Source organism: Aquarana catesbeiana, linkage group LG09 (assembly GCF_042186555.1).
Source record: "Aquarana catesbeiana isolate 2022-GZ linkage group LG09, ASM4218655v1, whole genome shotgun sequence".
In the NCBI taxonomy this organism is placed as follows: Eukaryota; Metazoa; Chordata; class Amphibia; order Anura; family Ranidae; genus Aquarana; species Aquarana catesbeiana.
The window spans coordinates 157542238-157565997 of NC_133332.1; the positions used below are offsets into that span (position 1 = coordinate 157542238).

The 23760-nt window shown below is 42.5% G+C and overlaps 1 protein-coding gene across 1 annotated transcript in view; it reads right to left on the minus strand.

Annotated features, from left to right (window-relative positions):
* The window catches only part of IL1RAPL2 (interleukin 1 receptor accessory protein like 2), a 1633909-nt gene that overhangs the window by 70937 nt on the left and 1539212 nt on the right, over positions 1–23760 (minus strand). The window contains exon 8 of the mRNA XM_073599302.1: positions 5858–6003. Coding sequence (XP_073455403.1) covers positions 5858–6003 — 146 coding nt within the window. The remainder of the gene's footprint in view (positions 1–5857; positions 6004–23760) is intronic.

Below are 23760 nucleotides of genomic sequence, written 5' to 3' on the forward strand. Positions count from 1 at the left end.
TATTATACGAAGTGTAACATAAGTACCAATCAGTGCTTACATAAACATGTCTTACAAATACACAGGGTGGAAGAAATAATTTGCATCTCTCTCTGATCATATTGGCTGTCGAGCAGCAGTGTCTCAGAGACATACTTACTGGGCTGTCTACTTGTCGCTGTTTGCCAGGTGTACATGTAAATGTACTTTTCTTTTTTCGGCCTCCGTCACTAATTATGTTTTGAATTAAGAACAAGGGTGTTATTACATCTAATCTGACAAGCCATTTGGAAATGACGTGCCTTGAATTCTGACAGCTTTATTTGTTGGAGCATTCTTTTTATGTAGGATCTTCTGGCTTTTATGTAACATGGTGAGAACACCCAGGGTATCTTTCTGGGCATACCTATATATAAATTGGACTTAATGAGCTCACAAATGGTGTACTTTGGCTATGTAGCTATACAATTCATAGAGCTTGGTTATACATTTCCCTGCTTGTTTTAAACTGGGTAAATGTTGTTCATACTGCTAAATAATATGCACCACATATATCTGCATGAGTGTATTTTTTTTAGATTAATAATACATGTAAACATGAAATGAGCTTATTTTAGGGACCATGCACATACTGTGAGTACCATTACCTGTATCTGTTTATGAGAGAGATAATACTAGGATAAAAATACATAAATATGAAAACACAGATGCAAGTTAGAGCAGATCTTTTCAAAGCGATGGGATATCCTTCGTTGGATATTGATGAGACAAGTGTCTTCTTTGAAATACCTGACATGGGTTCTACAGTAATTCTTAAACATTCCATCCCAAACTAAAGCAAAGTTGTAGCTCTACATACACTTTAAGCTTTTGTTCATTACATATATACATCACAACATATTAAGTACAACAGGACTTGGGATTTGTACAATGCTGTATGGTAACTTTTTTGTACAGCATGGGTCTCTTCTATTGTACGAAGTTAAACTTTTATGATGTGACCTGGTTCCTTACATACAAAGTTATGAGTTTTACAAACGACGCTAGGGCCCTTTGCATTTTCTGGTCCAGTGAGCTGTGTTACTGCATGTGTTAACGAGTTGCCTTAATGCAATGCACGTGTTATTTTAGAATAAACTCCCAGCACTTGGCGATAGAGTAAAAACCACTACAGATTTTTTTTTTTTTTTGCTGGGACTGTACTGGGATAAAGAAGGAAGACTGCCATTATTGAATATCTTCTGAAAAGCTTATGATGTAACCTGGTTCCTTACATACAAAGTTATTGGTTATACAAATGACACTAGGGCCCCCTCACATTTTCTAGGCCAGTGAGCTGTGTTACTGCATGTGTTAATGAATTGCCTTAACGCAATGCTTATATTATTTTTGAATAAGCTGCCAACACTTGGCAATAGAGTAAAAACCACTACAGAATTATTTTTATTTTTTTGCTGGGACTGTACTGGGAAAAAAAAGGAAGACTGCCATTGTTGACAATCGTCTGAAAACCTAGGTGCCTGGCTCTGTCTGGCCTTTGTACTTCCAATGTCACAGACTGAAAAAAAACATGGAGCTTATGAAGTCAGAGGAAAGGCAGAACTCTACATACTGATGCCTGGCTGTTAAAACCCAGATTCTGAAAGATGGGCGCTGCAGATTTTGTTATGCAGAGCATGATTAAAGCTTATAAAACGACTTCCAACAAGACTTAAGTCAAATATAGAAAACATATTTTTCTGATGTGAGCCTGTGGGGGTTTCCCTACATTACTTTTTGATGGGCCATGTTCTTTCTTTACTTCAGTTGGGGGTAGAACAACACTTGGCTCTTACTACTATCAAGAGTCAGGTGTGTGCCCTATCCATTAATTTTCAACATCCTCTTGCTAATTTATTAATTTGTTTTTCATATAAGGGTTTACACTTGTTTCTCCCCCTATTTGGCCCTGCTTCAATCATTGGATTTAAATCAAGAATTGTCAGCATCACAAAGACCACTGTTTGAACCTGTTTGGGCCATTTCCTTTGCTTTTTTTGTAAGACAGCATTCTTAGTGTGACTGTCTGGGTTATCAGTGTTGTCCTGTAAGGAGTCCGGGGATCTCCTTTTAACCTAAAAGTGCCTGGATGTTGTCAGGTTTGTCAGAGTTTACCTCTGCCACTGCATCTTTTCAACGAACTACTATCTGGCGAGTGCTTCTTTGTGTTGCTGTCAAAGAGGTAGCAGCCTGGGACCAGAAGGGGGTCCACCTACACTAGACTTCAATCATGGACTTGTTTCTTTTAACCACTTCAGCCCCGGACCATTTGGCTGGCCAAAGACCAGAGCACTTTTTGTGATTCGGCAATGCGTCGCTTTAACTGACAATTGCGAGGTCATGCGACGTGGCTCCCAAACAAAATTAACATTGTTTTTTCCCCACAAATAGAGCTTTCTTTTAGTGGTATTTGATCACCTCTGCGTTTTTTATTGCTTGTGTTATAAACAAAAAAAGAGCGACAATTTTGAAAAAAAGCAATATTTTTTACTTTTTGCTATAATAAATATCCCCCAAAAATATATAAAAAAAATGTTTTTTCCTCAGTTTAGGTCGATACATATTCTTCTACATATTTTTGGTAAAAAAATAAATCGCAATAAGTGTTTATTGATTGGTTTGCTCAAAAGTTATAGCGTCTACAAAATAGGGGATAGTTTATTGCCCTTTTATTTTAATAATTTTTTTTGGCGGCAATCAGCGATTTTTATCATGACTACGACATTATGGTCGATACATCGGACACTTTTGGCGCTATTTTGGGACCATTCACATTTATACAGCAATCAGTGCTATAAAAATGCTATAAAAATGCATTGATTACTGTGTAAATGTGACTGGCAGTGGGGGGGGGGTTAACCTGGAGGAGGCGCTGAAGGGGTTAAATGTGTCCTAGGGATGTGTTCTAACTGTAGGGGGATGGGCTATGTGTGTCACGACACTGATCACCGCTCCCGATCACAGGGGGCTGTGATCAGTGTCCTGTCACTAGGAAGAACGGGGAAATGCTTGTTTACATCATCATTTCCCCGTTCTTCCTCTCTGTGAGACGATCGTGGGTATCCCTGTGGACATTGAGTCCACAGGACCCGCGATCACAGGCGACGTACAGGTACGTTAATATGCCTGTCCATGCCATTCTGCTGACGTATATCGGCGTGAGCCGGTCGTCAAGGGGTTAAGGAAGAATTACTTAACTGTAGACCTATTGGAACCAATTTTTACTTCTATCACTTCAGTGCTATCACACATATACCAGACATCTACTGCTTTTTTTAAGCAGACTGATTCACTAATTATTATCTCTGGAGGTCCTAAAAGAGAGTTTTCTGTGTCTAGATCTCTAAGTGGATTTGACGGTTCTTGTACAGGCCAATAAATTGTGGTAAAGTGTCTCCTTTTCCTCTTAAAGCCCACTCTCAGGAAGTATTTCTTTAACTTTTTGTCATCAAGCCCCTATGTATCAGTTCTGCAAGACTGCCACCTGGTCTTCTGTACACACATTTTATACATTTTAGAAGATTGATATGTCTGACTCAGCAGATGCTAGTTTTGATCGAAAGGTTTGGCAAGTAGCTGTGTAATGCCCTTGATTTTCCCTTTTCTTTTTTCTTTTTTTCCCTTTTTGCATTGTATTGCTTGTTTTTGTTTTGGGGCACACACTCAGTTTGGACTGCTTTTGGACATCCTTATATTATCATTAAGCTGTGCCCCTTAATGGATTATAGAGACAATAGGATTTTTTGTACTCGATGTAAAATAATTTTCTCTGAAGCCATTGCACTGCCCTCATATTCATTCTCTCTTTGGACTGCTTGATAAAATTTAGCAGATATGACATGGGAGGGATTATAACCTCAAAGGAACTGTCATTCATTTTCTATGTGCTCAGTGTCCATATCTTTTGTATGTGGCACTTTAAGCAGCTTAGGGTTATACTATTATCATAATTATGAAATTCTTATGGAATCTTCCAGGGACCAGGCACATGGAGCACTTAGTCTCTATCTGATGTGTGGTACAGATGTTGAGCTAGACTGGTCAACAGTATGCCCCCTCCCCACCACCACTGTTTGCCATGCTGCCAAGGAGAAGACCAACTTTTTAAAGAGGACCATACACACAGATGAGAGGGCGATGGTGAAAGATGGTGCACACTGACAATAAGGGGCCATGACAGCACACAGAGGAGAGTGGCTTAACAACACCTGCAGCTCTGACATCTTCCAACACTGTGCCCCTTTTCCATTCTGTGAGCTTTCTTCTCTGTCTGCCATCTTCCCTGTATACCAGAAAACAGGACTGAGCCTAGACCTGTCCACTGTCTCAGGATAAAGACTAGAGCACTGGCTTGCAGATTGTGTTGTAAATTACACTGCTCATCACTGGCAGCAGAAAAAGAGTTGTTATTCACAACAACACAAGACATCAGCTAGTACTGTATGGAAAATATGGATGTGGCCACTGTATCTATACTATGCTATATAGAAGAAAACTGGCATCCTACTTGCCTATTGTTTGGGATACCCTAGGCAGACAGACAGCAACATATAGAATAAAAAGAATGGAGTCTAAGCAAACCCAGGTCAAAGCCCCCATATATACTGTAGGTTCAGCCCCAATCCACTCCCATCCAGCACAAATCCCTATTTATTTATACAGAGCCCATGCCATTACTCATCATGTGTAAAAATAATGTAGTCTAAATTGAAGCCAATTCAACTAAAAAAAAACATCTACAGATAGAATTGTTGTGCCATAGCTCCCCCATAACTATGCCCATTCACTTTTATTGCACAGCACAGTGCTAGTTCTATTTTCCAGCTGACTTCTATGTGAATAAAATATGATACACTTCATCGAATGTGGCCTAAACAGCATTATAGGTAACACTGCCTGGAGTTCTGTTTTAACATTTTGGTAATTCTTCTTTAATTATCACCAGCTATGTTCCCCTCAGTGGACTCAGAGAAAAGGATTTTACAGTGAATATGAAAACCAGGCAGTCAAATCAGAGGTGAGGGAAGAGAATGGAAGTATAAGCAGGAGAGGAGACTGCCAATAAAGTAGGCCTGTTGTTTTGCCTTGCATGTGCAGGATCATTTTAATCTCCTTCTCCTGAAAACCAGGAAGGTGGTGAATACCCATATATATAAATCAGAAAAGTGTTTTTAGAAAAGGACATTTTTAATAGATAATCCCCATAAGCGAAGCATCTATTCAAAAGCAAAGTCCACAATAGCTTAGGGGGTTCACCTGAAGCAGGTCTTTCAAAAACCAATTGCAAGATTTATCCTGCCTATATTATCTGTTTTCGAATTGGTAAAACAGAATTCTAGCTAATCTCGTTAGGAGAATTTGTAACATGTACATCTTCCATTGCTACAATGAATGTTATTGTTCTGCCATATGTCTGTTAAATTATCAAATATGTATTTGTTGTATCTGCCCAGTCCCTTGACTGGATATTACCATTCCTGAATTATATTATTGAACTGTTCTATACAACAGTGCTGTTCATCCGTGCATCTGTTGGAAGATAGAGGTTACATTATATCAAAATTGGTTCATTTTAAGCACATCATTTATTCTTGGACCAGTTTGATTCTATATGGAAAGAATAAGACATTAATGATTTTATATAGACTTACTAACAACATATTGTTCAACCCTGAAAAAAGTGCTAAAACTTTTTTTCAGGCTGATGTTGCTTCTATCTGTGTATTTTCTACATAGCAAATTCTGCTTACTGCCTTCTTAAACATATGCATATTTAACTATTCACATAGTATGTGGACATTTTTTCTAACAAAAGTCAACAAGGGTTTTATGAATTTACCTTTCTTCCTCAGGATGATGCTGGCATGTCTGCGACCATTTCGATTTTCCACATGACAGGTGTAATTACCCAGATCTGCTCCTTGTACTGCATCAAATGTTAGTGCCAGTTCTACTTCCTTCTCTCCAAGGTGCTCTCTGAGTAACCTGAATCAAGAGAGGGCAGAAAAGTCACTTTTCTTGTTGCTGGTGCATATACATATACTGTAACATACAAAGTTGATTTGCCAGCAATGGCTTTTAGGATGTTGGCACACAAGCTGTTCTAACAGAGATTTAGGTATGCCTGCTAAAATGCTTTTATGTCTTTTTTTTTTTCAAAAGTATCACCAGCTTATACCAGTTTCTAAAATGGTCTAATAGCATATACATTAAACATTTTCTTTTGCTGCTGCAGCTACTTTGCTCTTTCACTTAACTAAGAAAGATAAGAAGTGGCTTAAAGAAAACACATCATCAAGGGGTGAGGCATTCAGAGCTACAGAATGGACACTTTCTAACAGGAGCGGCCCACCCATTAGGGGCGCAGGGGTGCCGCCCCCCTATCCATGAGTCTGGCCACCTAATCTACATGCAGGACAACAGACGCATGGATTCCAATGGTAGGGTGTTTTTTTAAGCACGCGATTAGAGCTAGAGGCTCTAATAGGCTTCAAAAAAGGGTGGGCTCGGGCGGCGCAGGGCACTGCGTCCAAAGCCCACCCAGTTGTGTGACAATAGTGAATGAATATTCGCTATTGTCACACTGATTCTCCTCCCAGCCAATCAGAAAGTAGGAATGAGCCGAACACCCCCCGGTTTGGTTCACGGCAGAACATGCGAACAGGCAAAAAATTTGTGCGAACACTATTAAAGTCTATGGGACTCAAACGTGAAAAATCAAAAGTGCTAAATTTAAAGGCTAATATGCAAGTTATTGTCATAAAAAGTGTTTGGGGACCCGGGTCCTGCCCCAGGGGACATGTATCAATGCAAAAAAAAAAGTTTTAAAAACGGACTTTTTTTGGGAGCAGTGATTTTAATAATGCTTAAAGTGAAACAATAAAAGTGTAATATTCCTTTAAATATCGTGCCTGGGGGGTGTCTATAGTATGCCTGTAAAGTAGCGCATTTTCCCGTGTTTAGAACAGTCCCTGCACAAAATGACATTTCTAAAGGATAAAAAGTCATTTAAAACTGCTTGTGGCTGTAATGTAATGTTGCACCCCCCCAGCACATTACCGGGCTCTTTGGGTCTGGTATGGATATTAAGGAGGAACCCGCACCTAAATAAAAAAAAAAGGCGTGGGGCCCCTAGGCCCTATATACTCTGAACAGCAGAATACAGGCGGTCCCCGGGTTACAAACAAGATAGGGACTGTACGTTTGTTATTAAGTTGAATCTGTTTGTAATTTGGAACAGGTACATTTTTTAAGTGTAGCTCCAGCCCAAAAATCTATTTTTAAGCTTTTTTGGATAATATTGGAAGGGTTATCACCCCTGTAACATTTGTTTTGCTGTCTGTGGCCCTGTTCAGAAGACTTCACCTCATTTTCTGTCCCAATGACAATTGAATTTTGAAAATGTTGGGTTATTAGGGAAACAAGGATTGGTAATAAAAGCATCAGTGGAGACACCTTTTTCCCATATTAACTCTTACAGGAGAGAATTTCCCTTCCTAGGGGTAGATTTCCTCTCACTTCCTGTTGCCTCCCTCCGTTTGTAAGTAGGAGTCGTTTGTAAGTTGGATGTTTGAAATTAGGGAATCGCCTGTATATACTATACGGCCTGCCCTATACACTCTGTGGAAAATTGGGCCTTAGGTGTTGGTGGTACCAGAACACTGTAAGCCCTCACAGTTACTCTTGGTGGGAGCTGGAACGGGCCCTGCTGTAAAATATTTTATCAAGAATTGTAATTACATGCTCCTGTTAAACAGGGGCAGAAAAATTAGGCCTTAGGCGGTGGTGGTGGTGGTACAACACTGTAAAGCCTCACAGATACTCTTGTTGAGCGCAGCAACAGGCCCTGCTGTGAAATATTAGAGCAAAAATTGTAATGACATGCCCCTGTGTCACAGGGGCAGAAAAATTGGGCCTTAGGCAGTGGTGGGGGTGGTGCCACAACACTGTAACCCCTCACAGATACTCTTGGCGGGCACAGGAATGGGCCCTGCTGTGAAATATTAGATCAAAAATTGTAATTACAATACAGTGCAGCCGTAGTGCAGTTGCTACTATTTTTCTGGTGGTTTACACAGTACACAATACAGTGCAGCCGTAGTGCAGTTGCTACTTATCTTCTGGTGGTGTAAACCGTACACAACACAGTGTAGTGCGATGTTGCAAAACAAAATATACATCATTTCCAGAAGGCCACCAAGGAGAGGCAAACACTCACTGGCCACTAAAAGAGGGCAAGTAGGCTCTGTGTCTACAGTCAACAGTGCTGGTCATGGACATGGAGCATCCTCTGCCGGTGGACGTGGGGCACACTTGTCCTTTTCTTCTGCTGCTAGCCGTGTTATTGAGCCAGAACATGCAGAAGAGTTGGTGGAGTGGATAGCAAAGCCGTCCTCATCCTCCTCATCCTCTGTCACCCAGGCTCAGAGTAGTTTTCCTTCCTATGCAGCTGCCAAAGCGGCCTATTCCACGGGCTCTTTGTCCACAGTCACTCCTTCCGTAGCCCCACCATCATACACGGAGGAGTCCCCCAAACTATTTGACCGCAGTGTCGGGTACATGCTGCTGGAGGATGCGCAGCGATTTGAAGGCTCCGATGTTGGTTCCCAGGTTGAGGAAGGGAGGAACGTGACCTTGAGAGAGGGGGTGCCCAAGAAGGACAAGAAACTGGCAGTCATGTTCCCCCAGCTGCAGCATAGTGCCAAGTTTGCTCCAGTGATGAGGAGGGAGGGGGATGATGAGGTCACTGACTCTACTTGGGTGCCTGATAGAATAGAAGAGGAGGCACACCTCCAATGAGGCAGGATGTCCTCTAGGGGGCAGCTTAAGGGCAGCCACCCTACTGCATCACAGCGCAGAGCTCCGCAGGTGCAGGGCACTGCTGACTCCCCGCTGATTTTGAAAACTTCCTTGGCGTGGGCCTTTTTGGACATGTGTGCAGCAGATCACACCATTGCTATTTGTAACCTATGTCTGAAGCCGATCAAGCGTGGCCACAACAGAAGCCGCTTGGGCACCACATGCTTGACCAGACATATGACGACCTCCCATGCAGTCTTTTTCCCGTATACTATATTTGAGTTTTAATATCTCTCAGGTATGATTTGAGTTAAATGAGAGTTCTTTGACCATGAGTGAAAGCTTTAACACAATAACAAAATTTATTGGTGAGTAGTTGAAAGTCTATCTAATACACAACCATCTATCTATAGTCTACACCAGGGATATGCAATTAACGGACCTCCAGCTGTTGCAGAACTATAACTCCCATTAGGCATAGCAAGACTCTGACAGCCACAAGCATGACACCCAGAGGCAGAGGCATGATGGGACTTGTAGTTTTGCAACAGCTGGAGGTCCGCTAATTTCATATCCCTGGTCTACACCAAGGAAGAAAATATTAGGTTAAAATAAGAGAATTACATGAAGGAATACAGAGTATATTCCTGAAAACATTAATCTACAAACATATTTAGTTATAAGTAAAATGCAGACCTTTCCCATAATTAACCTTTGCACCAAGGTTCCATTCTGATGGTTGCTCTCCCATAAAAGTGTGCGTTTCCCTCCCATCTAGTCTATGTATATCATTACATGCTGATGCCTCATTGGTTGGCATAGCATGGCTCTGATTGGTGAGCTTCCCTATTCCTGGTTAAGGACTGGCTATATCTCCAATCCCTATACTTGGCATAAGTCAGCCCCCTTTAATGCAAATCCTTGTGACTATTCTGAGCAGGAGCTTAATTTGAAGTTTCCCGGGAAGTTAAGTATTGATTACGGGTTGGCCTCCCTTCATTGCATATCCCAGCATGGGATCCTTTGAAGTGAGTATGTGTAAAACAATGAGGTTTGGATCCCATTGTTTGTATACACAAGCCTAGGCAACGACTTGTCTAGTCTATCAGAGATTTCTGTGAAGATATTATGTTCCGCCCTACATAGATAAAAGCTAAATAAAATATATATTTATAATTCCAATATTTTACAGCTATTAATGTAGATTTCACATAAACTCATAAGGCAACAAGTCCGTTGGCAACAGCACTTTGAAAGACCCACATCAAAGAAAAAGGCGGACTTCTCCTTGCTCCTCATCTGGGATCTCCAACCCTACTATACCTCCAGTCCTCTCGAAAATCTGCACTGAGAGGAATGAAGGCATAGCAATAGGTGTCCCAATTACTTGCAGCCAATCTGCTAGCAGTACACCACCGTGTGATTTTAGCAGGCAAATTTCCCTACCCCAGTTGCTAAACCATAAAAAGAAATTCAGTCCCAGCCATCCACATGCTCAGCGTCTGAATGTTAGCTTGGCCAAATTGCTAGCACTGGAACCACTGCCTTTTCAGCTGGTAGACTCTGCTCCCTTTTGTGAATTTGTGGAATGTGCTGTACCTCAGTTGCAGGTTCCAAAACGCCATTTCTTTTCATGAAAGGCCATTCCAGCTCTCTACTGGCATGCGGAAGGCAATGTTTTTGTCTTGTTGGACAGGGCATTCAGCAGTAAGGTGTATATTACTGCAGACTCATGGTCTAGCAGGCATGGGCAGGGATGTTATCTTCCCTTCACAGTGCACTGGGTAACTCTGCTGGCAGCTGGGAAGGATGCAGGACAGGGTTCAGTATTGTTGGAGCTTGTTCCGCCACCACGCCTCCAAAATACTAGCGGAGATTCTGCCAGCTCTCTCCTCCACCCCCTCCTCTTCTTCTTCCTCTATGGCCTCTTCTGCAGATTTGTTCTCTGAACCAGCGGTGCCCTGTAAGCGTTCAAGGGGCAATAACTCAGGCAAAAAAATGCCATGCGGTGCATGAGTTACATAGTAGGTGAGGTTGAAAAAAGACATAAGTCTATCGAGTCCAACCTATGTGTGTGATTATATGTCAGTATTACATTGTATATATGTTGCGGTCGTTCAGGTGCTTATCTAATAGTTTCTTGAAACTATCGATGCCCCCCCGCTGAGACCACCGCCCATGGAAGGGAATTCCACATCCTTGCCGCTCTTACAGTAAAGAACCCTCTGCGTAGTTTAAGGTAAAACCACTGCTTATGGGATAGGAGCCACACTGGGGCAGAGATTCTGTCAGCTCTGCAGGGGCAGGCTCAGAGGTGGATGATGCCAGGAATGGTTGTATGCGACAATGGCACCAACCTTCTCTCCGCCCTCCGACAGGGACACTTGACCCATGTTCCATGTTTGGCACACATCCTGAATTTGGTGGTGCAGCGGTTCTTGAGCAGGTACCCAGGCTTACAAGATCACCTGAGGCAGGCCAGAAAAGTCTGTGGTCATTTCCAACGGTCATACAATGCCAGTGCTCGGCTGGCTGACATTGAAAGGGAATGCAACCTGCCCACCAACCGCCTCATTTGTGACATATCCACCAGGTGGAACTCAACGTTGGCAATGCTGCAGAGGCTGGACACGCAGCAGAGGGCCATCAATGAGTACCTGTGTGAGTATGGCACCAGGACAGGGTCAGGGGAGCTTGGCTTCTTTTCGCCACACCAGTGGCTACTGATCAAGGATGCATGCACTATCCTGTCACCATTTGATGAGGCCACGAGGATGGTGAGCAGCGAAAATGCATGCATCAGTGATATTGTCTCTCTTATCTTCATGTTGGAGCACACATTTCATGGAATAATGGACAGGGCACTTGAGGCAGAACAGCAGGAGGAATAGGAGGACTTCCTTACCTCTAAAGGCCCCCTTTATCCAGATATTATTCCTGCAGGCCCACCAAACACACAGGAAGAAGAAGAGGAGGAGGATTGTGTCAGCATGGACGTGGAGGATAACACTCAGCAGCAATCTTCAAGGGATGGTTTTCAGTCCCCAGAAACCCAAGGAGTTGTACGTGGCTGGGAGGAGGTTGTTACGGATCATGTGATCCTTAGTGACCCAGAGGACTCAGAATCGAATGCCCCTGCAAACTTTTGCAGGCTTTGCAGAATCGGGGAGGCCATGCAGCATAAGGACCCTAGGATTCGTGGTATCAAAGAGAGGGATCATTACTGGCTGGCAACCCTTCTTGATCCATGTTACAAGGGTAAGGTTGCAGAACTCATCCTGCCTTTGCAGAGGGAGCAAAGGATGAAACATCTTCAGGAGGCCTTGAAGAAAGGTTTGTGCAATGCATTTCCAAACCCTGTGAGGTTACAATTTCCTGGTGCTGGACAACGTGTTGCTGAGGCTTCATTCAGTCAGAGGAAGAGCAGTGGAGAAGGTGGCCGGCTGACCGATGCCTTTAGACAATTTTTCTGTCCTCATCGTCAAGGTCTGATCAGTTCAAGCAACCATCGCCAGCATCTGCATTACATGGTGCAGGAATATCTAGGGGCAAGAGCAGACTTGGAGACCTTTCCAACAGAGCATCCACTGGGATGCGTATTCGACACAGGGATCACGTGTCATGATCAGGGGGATATCCCCCTGATCATGACACGTGATCCCTGTGTCGAAGACGCGTAGGGGAGGGGCCAGGACGGAGAGACTGACACGGACTTTACACCAGCGCTGTCCCAGCACAGCATACCGCACCAAACATCCAGTGATTTTGCATAGAAAGCCGTTATAGTATGGTGCACTGACGCACCAGTGCCATGTGAGTACCCCGGTGTGGGGAGCGTTTTTTTTTAATAAAAGTAATTTGAATATATTACACTATATAGTTTCCTTTTCATTTATATGTATGGAGCCACATTGTTTCCAGCTGGAGGAGTGCAGCAGACACTGAGACTGAGCCCAGGGGTGGCTCCAAAGCATATTTGGACTCAGGGTAGAAGCTGTGTCACACGCTCTGAGGTGAGCACATTAGCTTAAGGGGGTCACGAAGGAGCACAGGAGCATGTTTTGCAGCACTCAGGATATCTTCGGCATGATGTTGGATTGTTGTCACAGCTGAACATCACCTGCACGCATTGTTTTATTATCACTGCTGGACATTATTTGCACGCACTATTTAGAGTGCCAAAGAGAACTTTTTAAAATGATTTATTATTTATTAATTTTTTCATTTAAAAAAGCAGGATACTTTATATTGAGCACTAAGCACTTTTTATGTTGATTAAGACACTATGTATGGTGTAACAAGCACTATTAAGCACTAATTTATGGTGTAACAAGCACTTGTTTTTTCACACCTTGTTTATTTATTGAACATTCATATTATTTGTATTTAATATTATCGCACTAGTAAGCACAGAGTTGGTTATTATTAATTTTGTTTTTGGGGTCACCCAAGTGCAGCGCATAACTTGTAAATTTATCCTATGCACGTTATATGAAGCGTCATTAGCGCATGCAGCTGGAGGTAGCACAAGCAAGGCATAAGATCATTATGGCTCACAGAATTTTTCCAATTTGAATAACCTGCCTGCCAGAAGTATATTAGAAAAAGTACACCAGGAACGGCCTGCACTCAGATATAGCTAAACTGTATGCAGTGAATATATATATATATATATATATATATATACATACATATACATATATATATATATATATATATATACACACATATATATATATATATATATATATATATATATATATATATATATATATATATATATATATACATATCTATATCCTGGACAAAAACCTTCTCCAGAGTGCTCAGGACCTCAGAGCCGAAGGTTTACCTTCCAACAAGACAATGACCCTAGGCACACAGCTAAAATAACGAAGGAGTGGCTTCACAACAACTCAGTGACTGTTCTTGAATGGCCCAGCCAGAGCCCTGACTTAAACCCAATTGAGCATCTCTGGAGAGACCTAAAAATGGCTGTCCACCAAAGTTTACCATCCAACCTGACAGAACTGGAGAGGATCTGCAAGGAGGAATGGCAGAGGATCCCCAAATCCAGGTGTGAAAAACTTGTTGCATCTTTCCCAAAAAGACTCATGGCTGTATTAGATCAAAAGGGTGCTTCTACTAAATACTGAGCAAAGGGTCTGAATACTTAGGATCATGTGATATTTCAGTTTTTCTTTTTTAATAAATCTGCAAAAATGTCAACAATTCTGTGTTTTTCTGTCAATATAGGGTGCTGTGTGTACATTGATGAGGAAAAAAATGAACTTAAATGATTTTAGCAAATGGCTAAAATGGTATATATATATATACATACATACATACATACATACATACATACATGAGACTGTGTGTGTGTGTATGTATGTATATATATATATATATATATATATATATATTACATTGCAGCTAACTGAATATCCTGCCTGCCTGCTCAATCTAAATGACACTCTCTCTCCATCCACGCCAACAACACACTACACGGGGCCGATGTGCAGGCAGCCTTATATAGTGTGGGGCGTGGACTTGAGCCATGATTGGTAAAAGGCACCCTGCCTTTGGCCAATTATGGCTCTCTTAGCTGAGGGCGCTGGGATTGGCCAAAGCATGCAGGTCATGGTGCATGCTTTGGCCAATCATCATACAGCAATGCACTGCGCTCCCGCAGTGCATTATGGGCCGTTATGCACCGCTCGAATTTGACGCGAACGGCCCACAATGTTCGTTTTTCAACGAACGGGCAAACAGCCAATGTTCGAGTCGAACTCATGTTCGATCTGAACAGAAAGCTCATCCCTATAAAAAAGCGGGTCCTGAGACCTGTTTCCTGATTGGCCAAAAGGAAAAGTGATTCTATTGGGCCATGACATGGGGGCCGCCGGAGGAGATGCAGGGGACAAAGCCGTCTCCCATAACCTGAAGGAAAGCGCTGCCCATGGGTAAGTGAGGGGCTCATCGATCGACCAACCGGGGAGGTTTCTACTGGCGAATGACCCATGGGGGGGTTGATGTGTGCAGCGGACCCACCTGACTGTCTTTTATCAAAATACTTTCTTCTTGTAGCAAGAATCTTCAGTTGCTTCAGAGCCACTGGGGCTCATTTTGGAGCTTTCTGGATTAGTTAATCCTCAACATAGTCATAGTTTCCAACTGTCACGAATTTGCTGGGACAGTCATGATTTTCAAAAGCTGTTCTGACATGTCTTTCCTGGGCTGCATCCCAGGAATCAGAGCTGCATATGGACAGCCAGCTTAGGCAGTTTCTTTGTAATTTCCCGTGGCCAGACAACTGAACTCTGCACACATTCGGAAATTGTGCCACAGATGCCCACACAACATGATATTACTGTCACATCGGGGAGAGGCATGATTTGTTTGACACAGTGATGCTGCATGGTGGGATGATGCCCACATGAAGAGAACAGACTGGGGATATATATCCTCCCCCTGCAGCTTCAGGTGCTCTCATTGAAGACTCTAGTTGAACATCACAGAGGCGGAGCCTGCATTCTCCTTGGGGTGTGGCTGGCCTCAGAGATCACGCCAGGCCCGCCTTCTTCATGTGCCTGTTCTCATAAGTAGGAAGCTGACCCCATGTCGAGTGCTTAGACCCACCTCTCCAGGAGGCTTTCACAACCAAGCTACTCACACTGAAGTGGTGACAATAAGGTATGTGTATTCTACTACAGGGAGAGTAACAGCTCTAGCATTGGCTGCTGGGTGCATTCATAAAGAATGGTAAGGATTAGACTCCAATAATATTGCACTCTGTATGGATATGTGTTTTACTGTGGCAGCCTAACAATATACTGATAGGTTAATTGCAATGTGGCTGCATTTACCCTATTGTCAGTAATAATATTATAGTATCTACTAAGACTGTAATAGAAAAGGAGGGAGACCTAGTCATATAACGAGAACATTTTCTTTGAAAATGCTTAAAATGATACAAACTCTGAGTGTGTTTTTGTTTCTCTCAGACTTATTTTTGCTCCTTTGATCAAACTTCCTGTTAGAGGGGTGGTTACAGCAATTATAAACTGTTAAAAAACAGCTTAAAGTAAAATTCTGCTATATACCTAACAAATCCTAAAATTGCTCCCACCCCCTCCTAACACCTATACTAACTACCCTGTGGACGTAAGCTGTATATGCAATGCATTTACCTATTTTCAGGCCACCCCGGTCCAGACCTGTGATACGGTTCCCTGTGTCAGTTAGTGATGTAAGTGTATGGGTGACATCACCGCTTCCTTGCATTCCTAGACATTGTTGGAGCATTCTCTCCTTTCCCCTGCAGCAACTGCTCACTGACACAGAGGATCATGAACAGACCAGAGTGACCTGTGAATAGGGACAAGAAGGCCCAGTCTCTGAACAATGGCATATGGCTGATGGCCAAAACCACACTTGCTCTGGCTGGGCGGCCTCTGAGTTCTGCCCTTGAGTTGGGTAAATCATTCCTCCAGTTGGACTGGATGGTTCTATGGATGGATGGATGCCAGCCTGTTAGGCTGGGGGGAATGATGCACACCCTCTCGGTGTAAGGGTTTGGGTCGACAGAGATGGCTAATTTTTTAGTCAATGTTCTGAAATTCAGAAAGATTTGGTTATCCTTCTCGGATAAAAGGTCATCCAACCAGTATTTATTTGGGCAGTGCCATGTCAATAGCTTATATCACCTACCAGGGAGGATCCAACTCTCCTGGAATTTAAGTGATTGCAACAAGAAAATAATGCTTCTCAGAGAGAAGGCTGTTTTGAAGCCCAAGAATTTTTTTTCTTCCCAAGGTGGTTTCTTCTATCCACATTAACCAGGAATTGTTCCTCCATCTCTATGTCCTGCTCTCCAACATCCCAGCATCCCAAGGAATTTTCCCTCCAATGTCTAGACATGGTGTGAGCTGTTTGATTCTATCTCCCAGCTATAGTTTCCTTTAAACAAACTGACACCCTTTTGTCAATCCTGAGGGCCCCTTTAAGGGTACTGCCTACTTTTAACTCTATGCTATCTCCAGGTGAATTTTACTGCTCATCATTCAAGCATATTGAATTAAAAGGTAAGGTTCCACTTTTCAATGTCAAAGGGCACTACTAGGTCAGTTAGTACTTCTTGGACTTTCAGCATCAGGCATCTTTTTTTTTACAGATCTGCAAGGTTTATACCTGGTCTTCTGTTCACACGGTTTAACAGGTAAATGTTCAGGCTTCATCTGATGCCAGCTTTAGACCTATGTTTCTTCATTCAGCTCTGTAGAGCCCCTATCTTTCTTGTTACTTGTGCGCCTGTTAGCATGTTGTTTGCTGTGTGTCCCACCCCTGAGATGCTGCTTTTGGACATCACTATACCTGAATTGCCATCTCCTGTAAAATTAAGAAAATAGGATTGACTACTGTAAAACCTTTTTGTTGGAGTACATTAATTGACATGGGTCCATCCCCTCTGTTCTTATGATCCACTCCAACTACTGTTTTACTACAAAACTGCAGCATGATGGAAGTGGGAGAGATTATACTAGGCTTTCCTTACAGATTTGTTTTACCAGTGTTCAATCTCCTGAAGACAGCAGTAAAGCCCAATGTACCTGAATTACTAATATATGTCCCTAATGCACTCTAAAAATGAATTTTACAGGTAATGTAAAAATCTTATTTTGTATTGCTGAGTATTTTCAGTTCTAATAGCAGGTTCTCTTTGGGGTAAGTGAATATTCAGTAAGCTGTTAAAAGTTATATGATCACATGGAATGTGATTAAAAAAAAAAAAATAGTAAACGTTAATGTAAAAGTTAAGAATCATGGATTCTATGCCCTATTCTTTGTGCATATTTTTAGTTTATTTCGTTTTTTTACTTGTTTTCCACAGTAAGGCTTCATGTACACTGCTGCTGGTAAACAGACGTTTAGGAGCAGTTGGGCATTTTTTTCAGCTGCCCCTGAACTCTCTTCTATGTTATCTTATCAGTACATGTACACAGGGTCATTTATAGTTATTTATAGGCAGTTGAGTTTAGAAGCATCTTTTGAAAAGCAAAAAAATGTGTTCAGGAGGGATGTTCAGAGGCATTTGAAATGCCAAATGCCTCTAGCAGCTTGTGAATCCAGTAACTCGCATTTAGCCACATTTCGTTTACAGGCATTATTAATTTTTTAGTATTTGAAAAAAAAAAAAACAACGCTGCTAAACGTGGCATGTAAATACGGGAAAAAGGACGGTTTTAAACATCGGTTACTATCTGTCAAGTTAATTCGTTCAGGAGAGGTTGTAAAACATCCTGTGTACATTAAGCCTAATAAAAAAAAGGTGTGAAAAAAAGTCTGTGTATTGTCCCAGAGATGCAACATGATTACTTTTAATGCACAAAATAAGTAAACTTTTTTTTTTTTAAATTGAATGTTTTTGCACTTTTCTACTAACTGATTTTTTTTTTTTTTATATTAGAAGTATATCACACAAATAAAAATAAACTTTCAGTAAGCATGTAAAGCCTATTGCAGCCTCACATACCACCTTAAAGTGGAACTTAGAAACAAAAGAAAATTGACAAACTGGCAGGCTTTTTAATGCAGAAGACATTACTATATTTGTCTAATGCATTCAAGTTTTTTTTTACCTGCCTGTCCATGCTGTATACTCACTCAATGCACATAGGTGTGTGCAGCTTATTGCATTAGGAAGCAGGGGCGGACTGATAACTCATGGGGCCCCCGGGCAATAGGAGATTATGGGGCCACACAGTATACACACACACAGTATACAATCACACAGTATACACATACATGTACACACAGTATACACAGACAGATGTAAAAAAAACACAGATTTATACATACTGTCCCTGGTTTTACTGAGGCTGGCAACCCTGATGGGGCCCCCTAGTGGCCCAGGGCCCTCGGGCAGTGCCCGAGTGGCTCAATGGTCAGTCCGCCCCTGTTAGGGAGTATACCCCAAAACTCAAACACACATGCATGTGTGTGTGCCTAGATTTATATGGCCCCCGCACATTGATCTCCCTGCCAGCACAGTGAAAGAAGTGTATAAGCAGAGCTGCGTAAGAGGGAGATCTTTCCCATCTCCCCGCCTTCACACACAGCGATTATGCTAATGCACACAAGGTGTGTAGGGTGTGTCCAGGCAAACACAATTTTGGCAATGCTGAGATAAATGAACACCCAAACTTGTCACATGGAAGTAACATCTCGGCCGAAGATCAGTACCCAGAAGCAGATCAGTTAAAGATATGGGACAGCGCTGGAGTGAACATTTGTATAGTTCCATATTCATTTTGCCTTTTAATGCATTTTTGCAAAACGTCAGCAATGATGACAAAGCAACATCTGCCAATTTCACTCATCCCCAGTCTTTAGAAAAGTATTAAATGCAAAAAGAAGTAAGAGACTACTGAATGGCAAGACTGCAGTTCAACCAGAAGCCCTCTTCAAGTGCTGATGGATTCACAGTTGGAAGAGATAACATGAATCTGAAATCATTTTCTAGCTACAGCTAAATAGCAATTATTAATATTAATTATTATTACAGGTATTCACTGAAAATTTTTTACACAGCAGTAAAAAAAATCGCAAAAAAGAGAGAGCACATTAGGCTAGTGCAACACCTTCAGGCACCAATTTAATATAAAAATTGTATTAAAACACACAAAATAAAATCACAAATATCATTCTATCCAAACTCCGGAACTCTTCCCACCTCCAGAGACAGGATGTTTGACCTTAAAAAACCTTCAGCACCTGCAGCAGGATGGAGTAAGTACAAATCTACTAAAATTGTTTGAGGGACAAGCCCTCTTCCTCAGAGTTGATCCTGCTCACAAGAATGTTTGCCTTTAAACATCTTCATTTAGAAAGGGTGGTGACTAAAGATCCCTTCCTCCATACGATTATGGGATGGAACTTTAAAATGTAGCTTGATCAATAGCAAAAAAAAGGCAACCAATAATAATGATAACATGTTAATTGATCACAGCATAACCAGAAGAGAAACTCCAAACACAAACACTACCCTTGTAATAGAACTAATGGATGACTAGCAGCCACTCTATCCATAAAACTAGCCCACAATTGCTCTGTACATAAAAAGGGCTCAAATTGTATTTTTTCTATTACAAACATGTGTTTGCAGTTTCTCATTTGGTTATACTGTGATCAATTACTTGTTGTTATCATTATTTGTTGTTTTTTTTTGGTGGTGTTTATTTCAAAGTGCCACCCCATAACTGCATTTACCTTTGGTCACCTCCCTTCCTGAAAGTATACTTAACCACTTGCCGACCACCTCACGCCGATGTACGTCGGCAGAATGGCACGGGCAGGCAGAATCACGTACCTGTACGTGATCTGCCTCCCGCGGGTGGGGGGTCCGATCGGACCCCCCCCCCCCGGTGCCCGAGGCGGTCGGCTTTGGTCTGGGAGCGATGAGAGGCGAGGGGGAGACCATCCATTCGTGGCCCCCCCCCTTGCGATCGCTCCCAGCCAATCAGAATCATTCCTCTGCTGCTGTATGCTAAACAGCAGCAAAGGAAATGATGTCATCTCTCCTCGGCTCAGTATTTTCCATTCCGGCGCCGAGGAGAGAAGACTTCACTGTGAGTGCACCAACACACACACACACAGTAGAACATGCCAGGCACACATTACACACCCGATCACCCCTCCCCCCCGTCACACTGACACCAAGCAGTTTTTTTTTTTCCTGATTACTGCATGGTGTCAGTTTGTGACAGTTAGTGTGGTAGGGCAGTTAGTGTTAGCCCCCTGTAGGTCTAGGGTACCCCCCTAACCCCCCCTAATAAAGTTTTAACCCCTTGATCACCCCCCGTCGCCAGTGTCACTAAGCGATCATTTTTCTGATCGCTGAATTAGTGTCGCTGGTGACGCTAGTTAGGGAGGTAAATATTTAGGTTCGCCGTCAGCGTTTTATAGCAACAGGGACCCCCATATACTATCTAATAAATGTTTTAACCCCTTGATTGCCCCCTAGTTAACCCTTTCACCACTGATCACCGTATAACTGTTACAGGTGACACTGGTTAGTTTGTTTATTTTTTATAGTGTCAGGGCACCCGCCGTTTATTACCGAATAAAGGTTTAGCCCCCTGATCGCCCGGCGGTGACGTGCGTCGCCCCAGGCTCTGAACGGATCAATATCTGATCCGATCAGATCTATACTAGCGTCCCCAGCAGTTTAGGGTTCCCAAAAACGCAGTGTTAGCAGGATCAGCCCAGATACCTGCTAGCACCTGCATTTTGCCCCTCTGCCCGGCCCAGCCCAGCCCAGCCCACCCAAGTGCAGTATCGATCGATCACTGTCACTTACAAAACATTAAACACACATAACTGCAGTGTTCGCAGAGTCAGGCCTGATCCCTGCGATCGCTAACAGTTTTTTTGTTAGCGTTTTGGTGAACTGGCAAGCACCAGCCCCAAGCAGCGTCAGGTTAGCGCCAGTACCGCTAACACCCACGCACGCACCGTACACCTCCCTTAGTGGTATAGTATCTGAACGGATCAATATCTGATCCGATCAGATCTATACTAGCGTCCCCAGCAGTTTAGGGTTCCCAAAAACGCAGTGTTAGCGGGATCAGCCCAGATACCTGCTAGCACCTGCGTTTTGCCCCTCCGCCCGGCCCACCCAAGTGCAGTATCGATCGATCACTGACACTTATAAAACACTAAACGCATAACTGCAGTGTTCGCAGAGTCAGGCCTGATCCCTGTGATCGCTAACAGTTTTTTTGGTAGCGTTTTGGTGAACAGGCAAGCACCAGCGGCCTAGTACACCCCGGTCGTAGTCAAACCAGCACTGCAGTAACACTTAGTGACGTGGCGAGTCCCATAAGTGCAGTTCAAGCTGGTGAGGTGGCAAGCACAAGTAGTGTCCAGCTGCCACCAAGAAGAAGACAAACAGGCCCGTCGTGCCCATAATGCCCTTCCTGCTGCATTCGCCAATCCTAATAATTGGGAACCCACCGCTTCTGCAGCGCCTGTACTTCCCCCATTCACATCCCCAACCAAATGCAGTCGGCTGCATGAGAGGCATTTTTATGTCCTCCCGAGTACCCCTACCCAACGAACCCCCCCAAAAAAGATGTTGTGTCTGCAGCAAGCGCGGATATAGGCGTGACACCCGCTATTATTGTCCCTCCTGTCCTGACAATCCTGGTCTTTGCATTGGTGAATGTTTTGAACGCTACCATACACTAGTTGAGTATTAGCGTAGGGTACAGTATTGCACCAACTAGGCACACTTTCACAGGGTCTCCCAAGATGCCATCGCATTTTGAGAGACCCGAACCTGGAACCGGTTACAGTTATAAAAGTTACAGTTACAAAAAAAAAGTGTAAAAAAAAACAAAACACAAAAAATATATAAAATAAAAAAAAATAGTTGTCGTTTCATTGTTCTCTCTCTCTCTATTCTCTCTCTATTGTTCTGCTCTTTTTTACTGTATTCTATTCTGCAATGTTTTATTGTTATTATGTTTTATCATGTTTGCTTTTCAGGTATGCAATTTGTTATACTTTACCTTTTACTGTGTTCTATTGTTAAACATTTTTTTGTCTTCAGGTACGCAATTCACGACTTTGAGTGGTTATACCAGAATGATGCCTGCAGGTTTAGGTATCATCTTGGTATCATTCTTTTCAGCCAGCAGTCGGCTTTCATGTAAAAGCAATCCTAGCAGCTAATTAGCCTCTAGACTGCTTTTACAAGCAGTGGGAGGGAATGCCCCCCCATGACTTCCGTGTTTTTCTCTGGCTCTCCTGTCTCAACAGGGAACCTGAGAATGCAGCCGGTGATTCAGCCAGCTGACCATAGAGCTGATCAGAGACCAGAGTGGCTCCAAACATCTCTATGGCCTAAGAAACCGGAAGCTACGAGCATTTCATGACTTAGATTTTGCCGGATGTAAACAGCGTCATTGGGAAATTGGGAAAGCATTTTATCACACCGATCTTGGTGTGGTCAGATGCTTTGAGGGCAGGGGAGAGATCTAGGGTCTAATAGACCCCAACTTTTTCAAAAAAGAGTACCTGTCACTACCTATTGCTATCATAGGGGATATTTACATTCCCTGGGATAACAATAAAAATGATTTAAAAAAAAAAAAAATGAAAGGAACAGTTTAAAAATAAGATAAAAAGAGCAAAAAAATAATAAAGGAAAAAAAAAAAAGCACCCGCCCCCCCTGCTCTCGCGCTAAGGCGAACGCAAGCGTCGGTCTGGCGTCAAATGTAAACAGCAGTTGCACCATGCATGTGAGGTATCACCGCGAAGGTCAGATCGAGGGTAGTAATTTTAGCAGTAGACCTCCTCTGTAAATCTAAAGTGGTAACCTCTAAAGGCTTTTAAAGGCTTTTAAAAATGTATTTATTTTGTTGCCACTGCACGTTTGTGCGCAATTTTAAAGCATGTCATGTTTGGTATCCATGTACTCGGCCTAAGATCATCTTTTTTATTTCATCAAACATTTGGGCAATATAGTGTGTTTTAGTGCATTAAAATTGAAAAAAGTGTGTTTTTTCCCCAAAAAATCGCTGCGCAAATACTGTGTGAAAAAAAAAATGAAACACCAACCATTTTAATCTGTAGGGCATTTGCTTTAAAAAAAATCTATGTTTGGGGGTTCAAAGTAATTTTCGTGCAAAAAAAATAATTTTTTCATGTAAACAAAAAGTGTCAGAAAGGGCTTTGTCTTCAAGTGGTTAGAAGAGTGGGTGATGTGTGACATAAGCTTTTAAATGTTGTGCATAAAATGCCAGGACAGTTCAAACCCCCCCCCCAAATGACCCCATTTTGGAAAGTAGACACCCCAAGCTATTTGCTGAGAGGCATGTCGAGTCCATGGAATATTTTATATTGTGACACAAGTGGCGGGAAAAAAGACAATTTTTTTT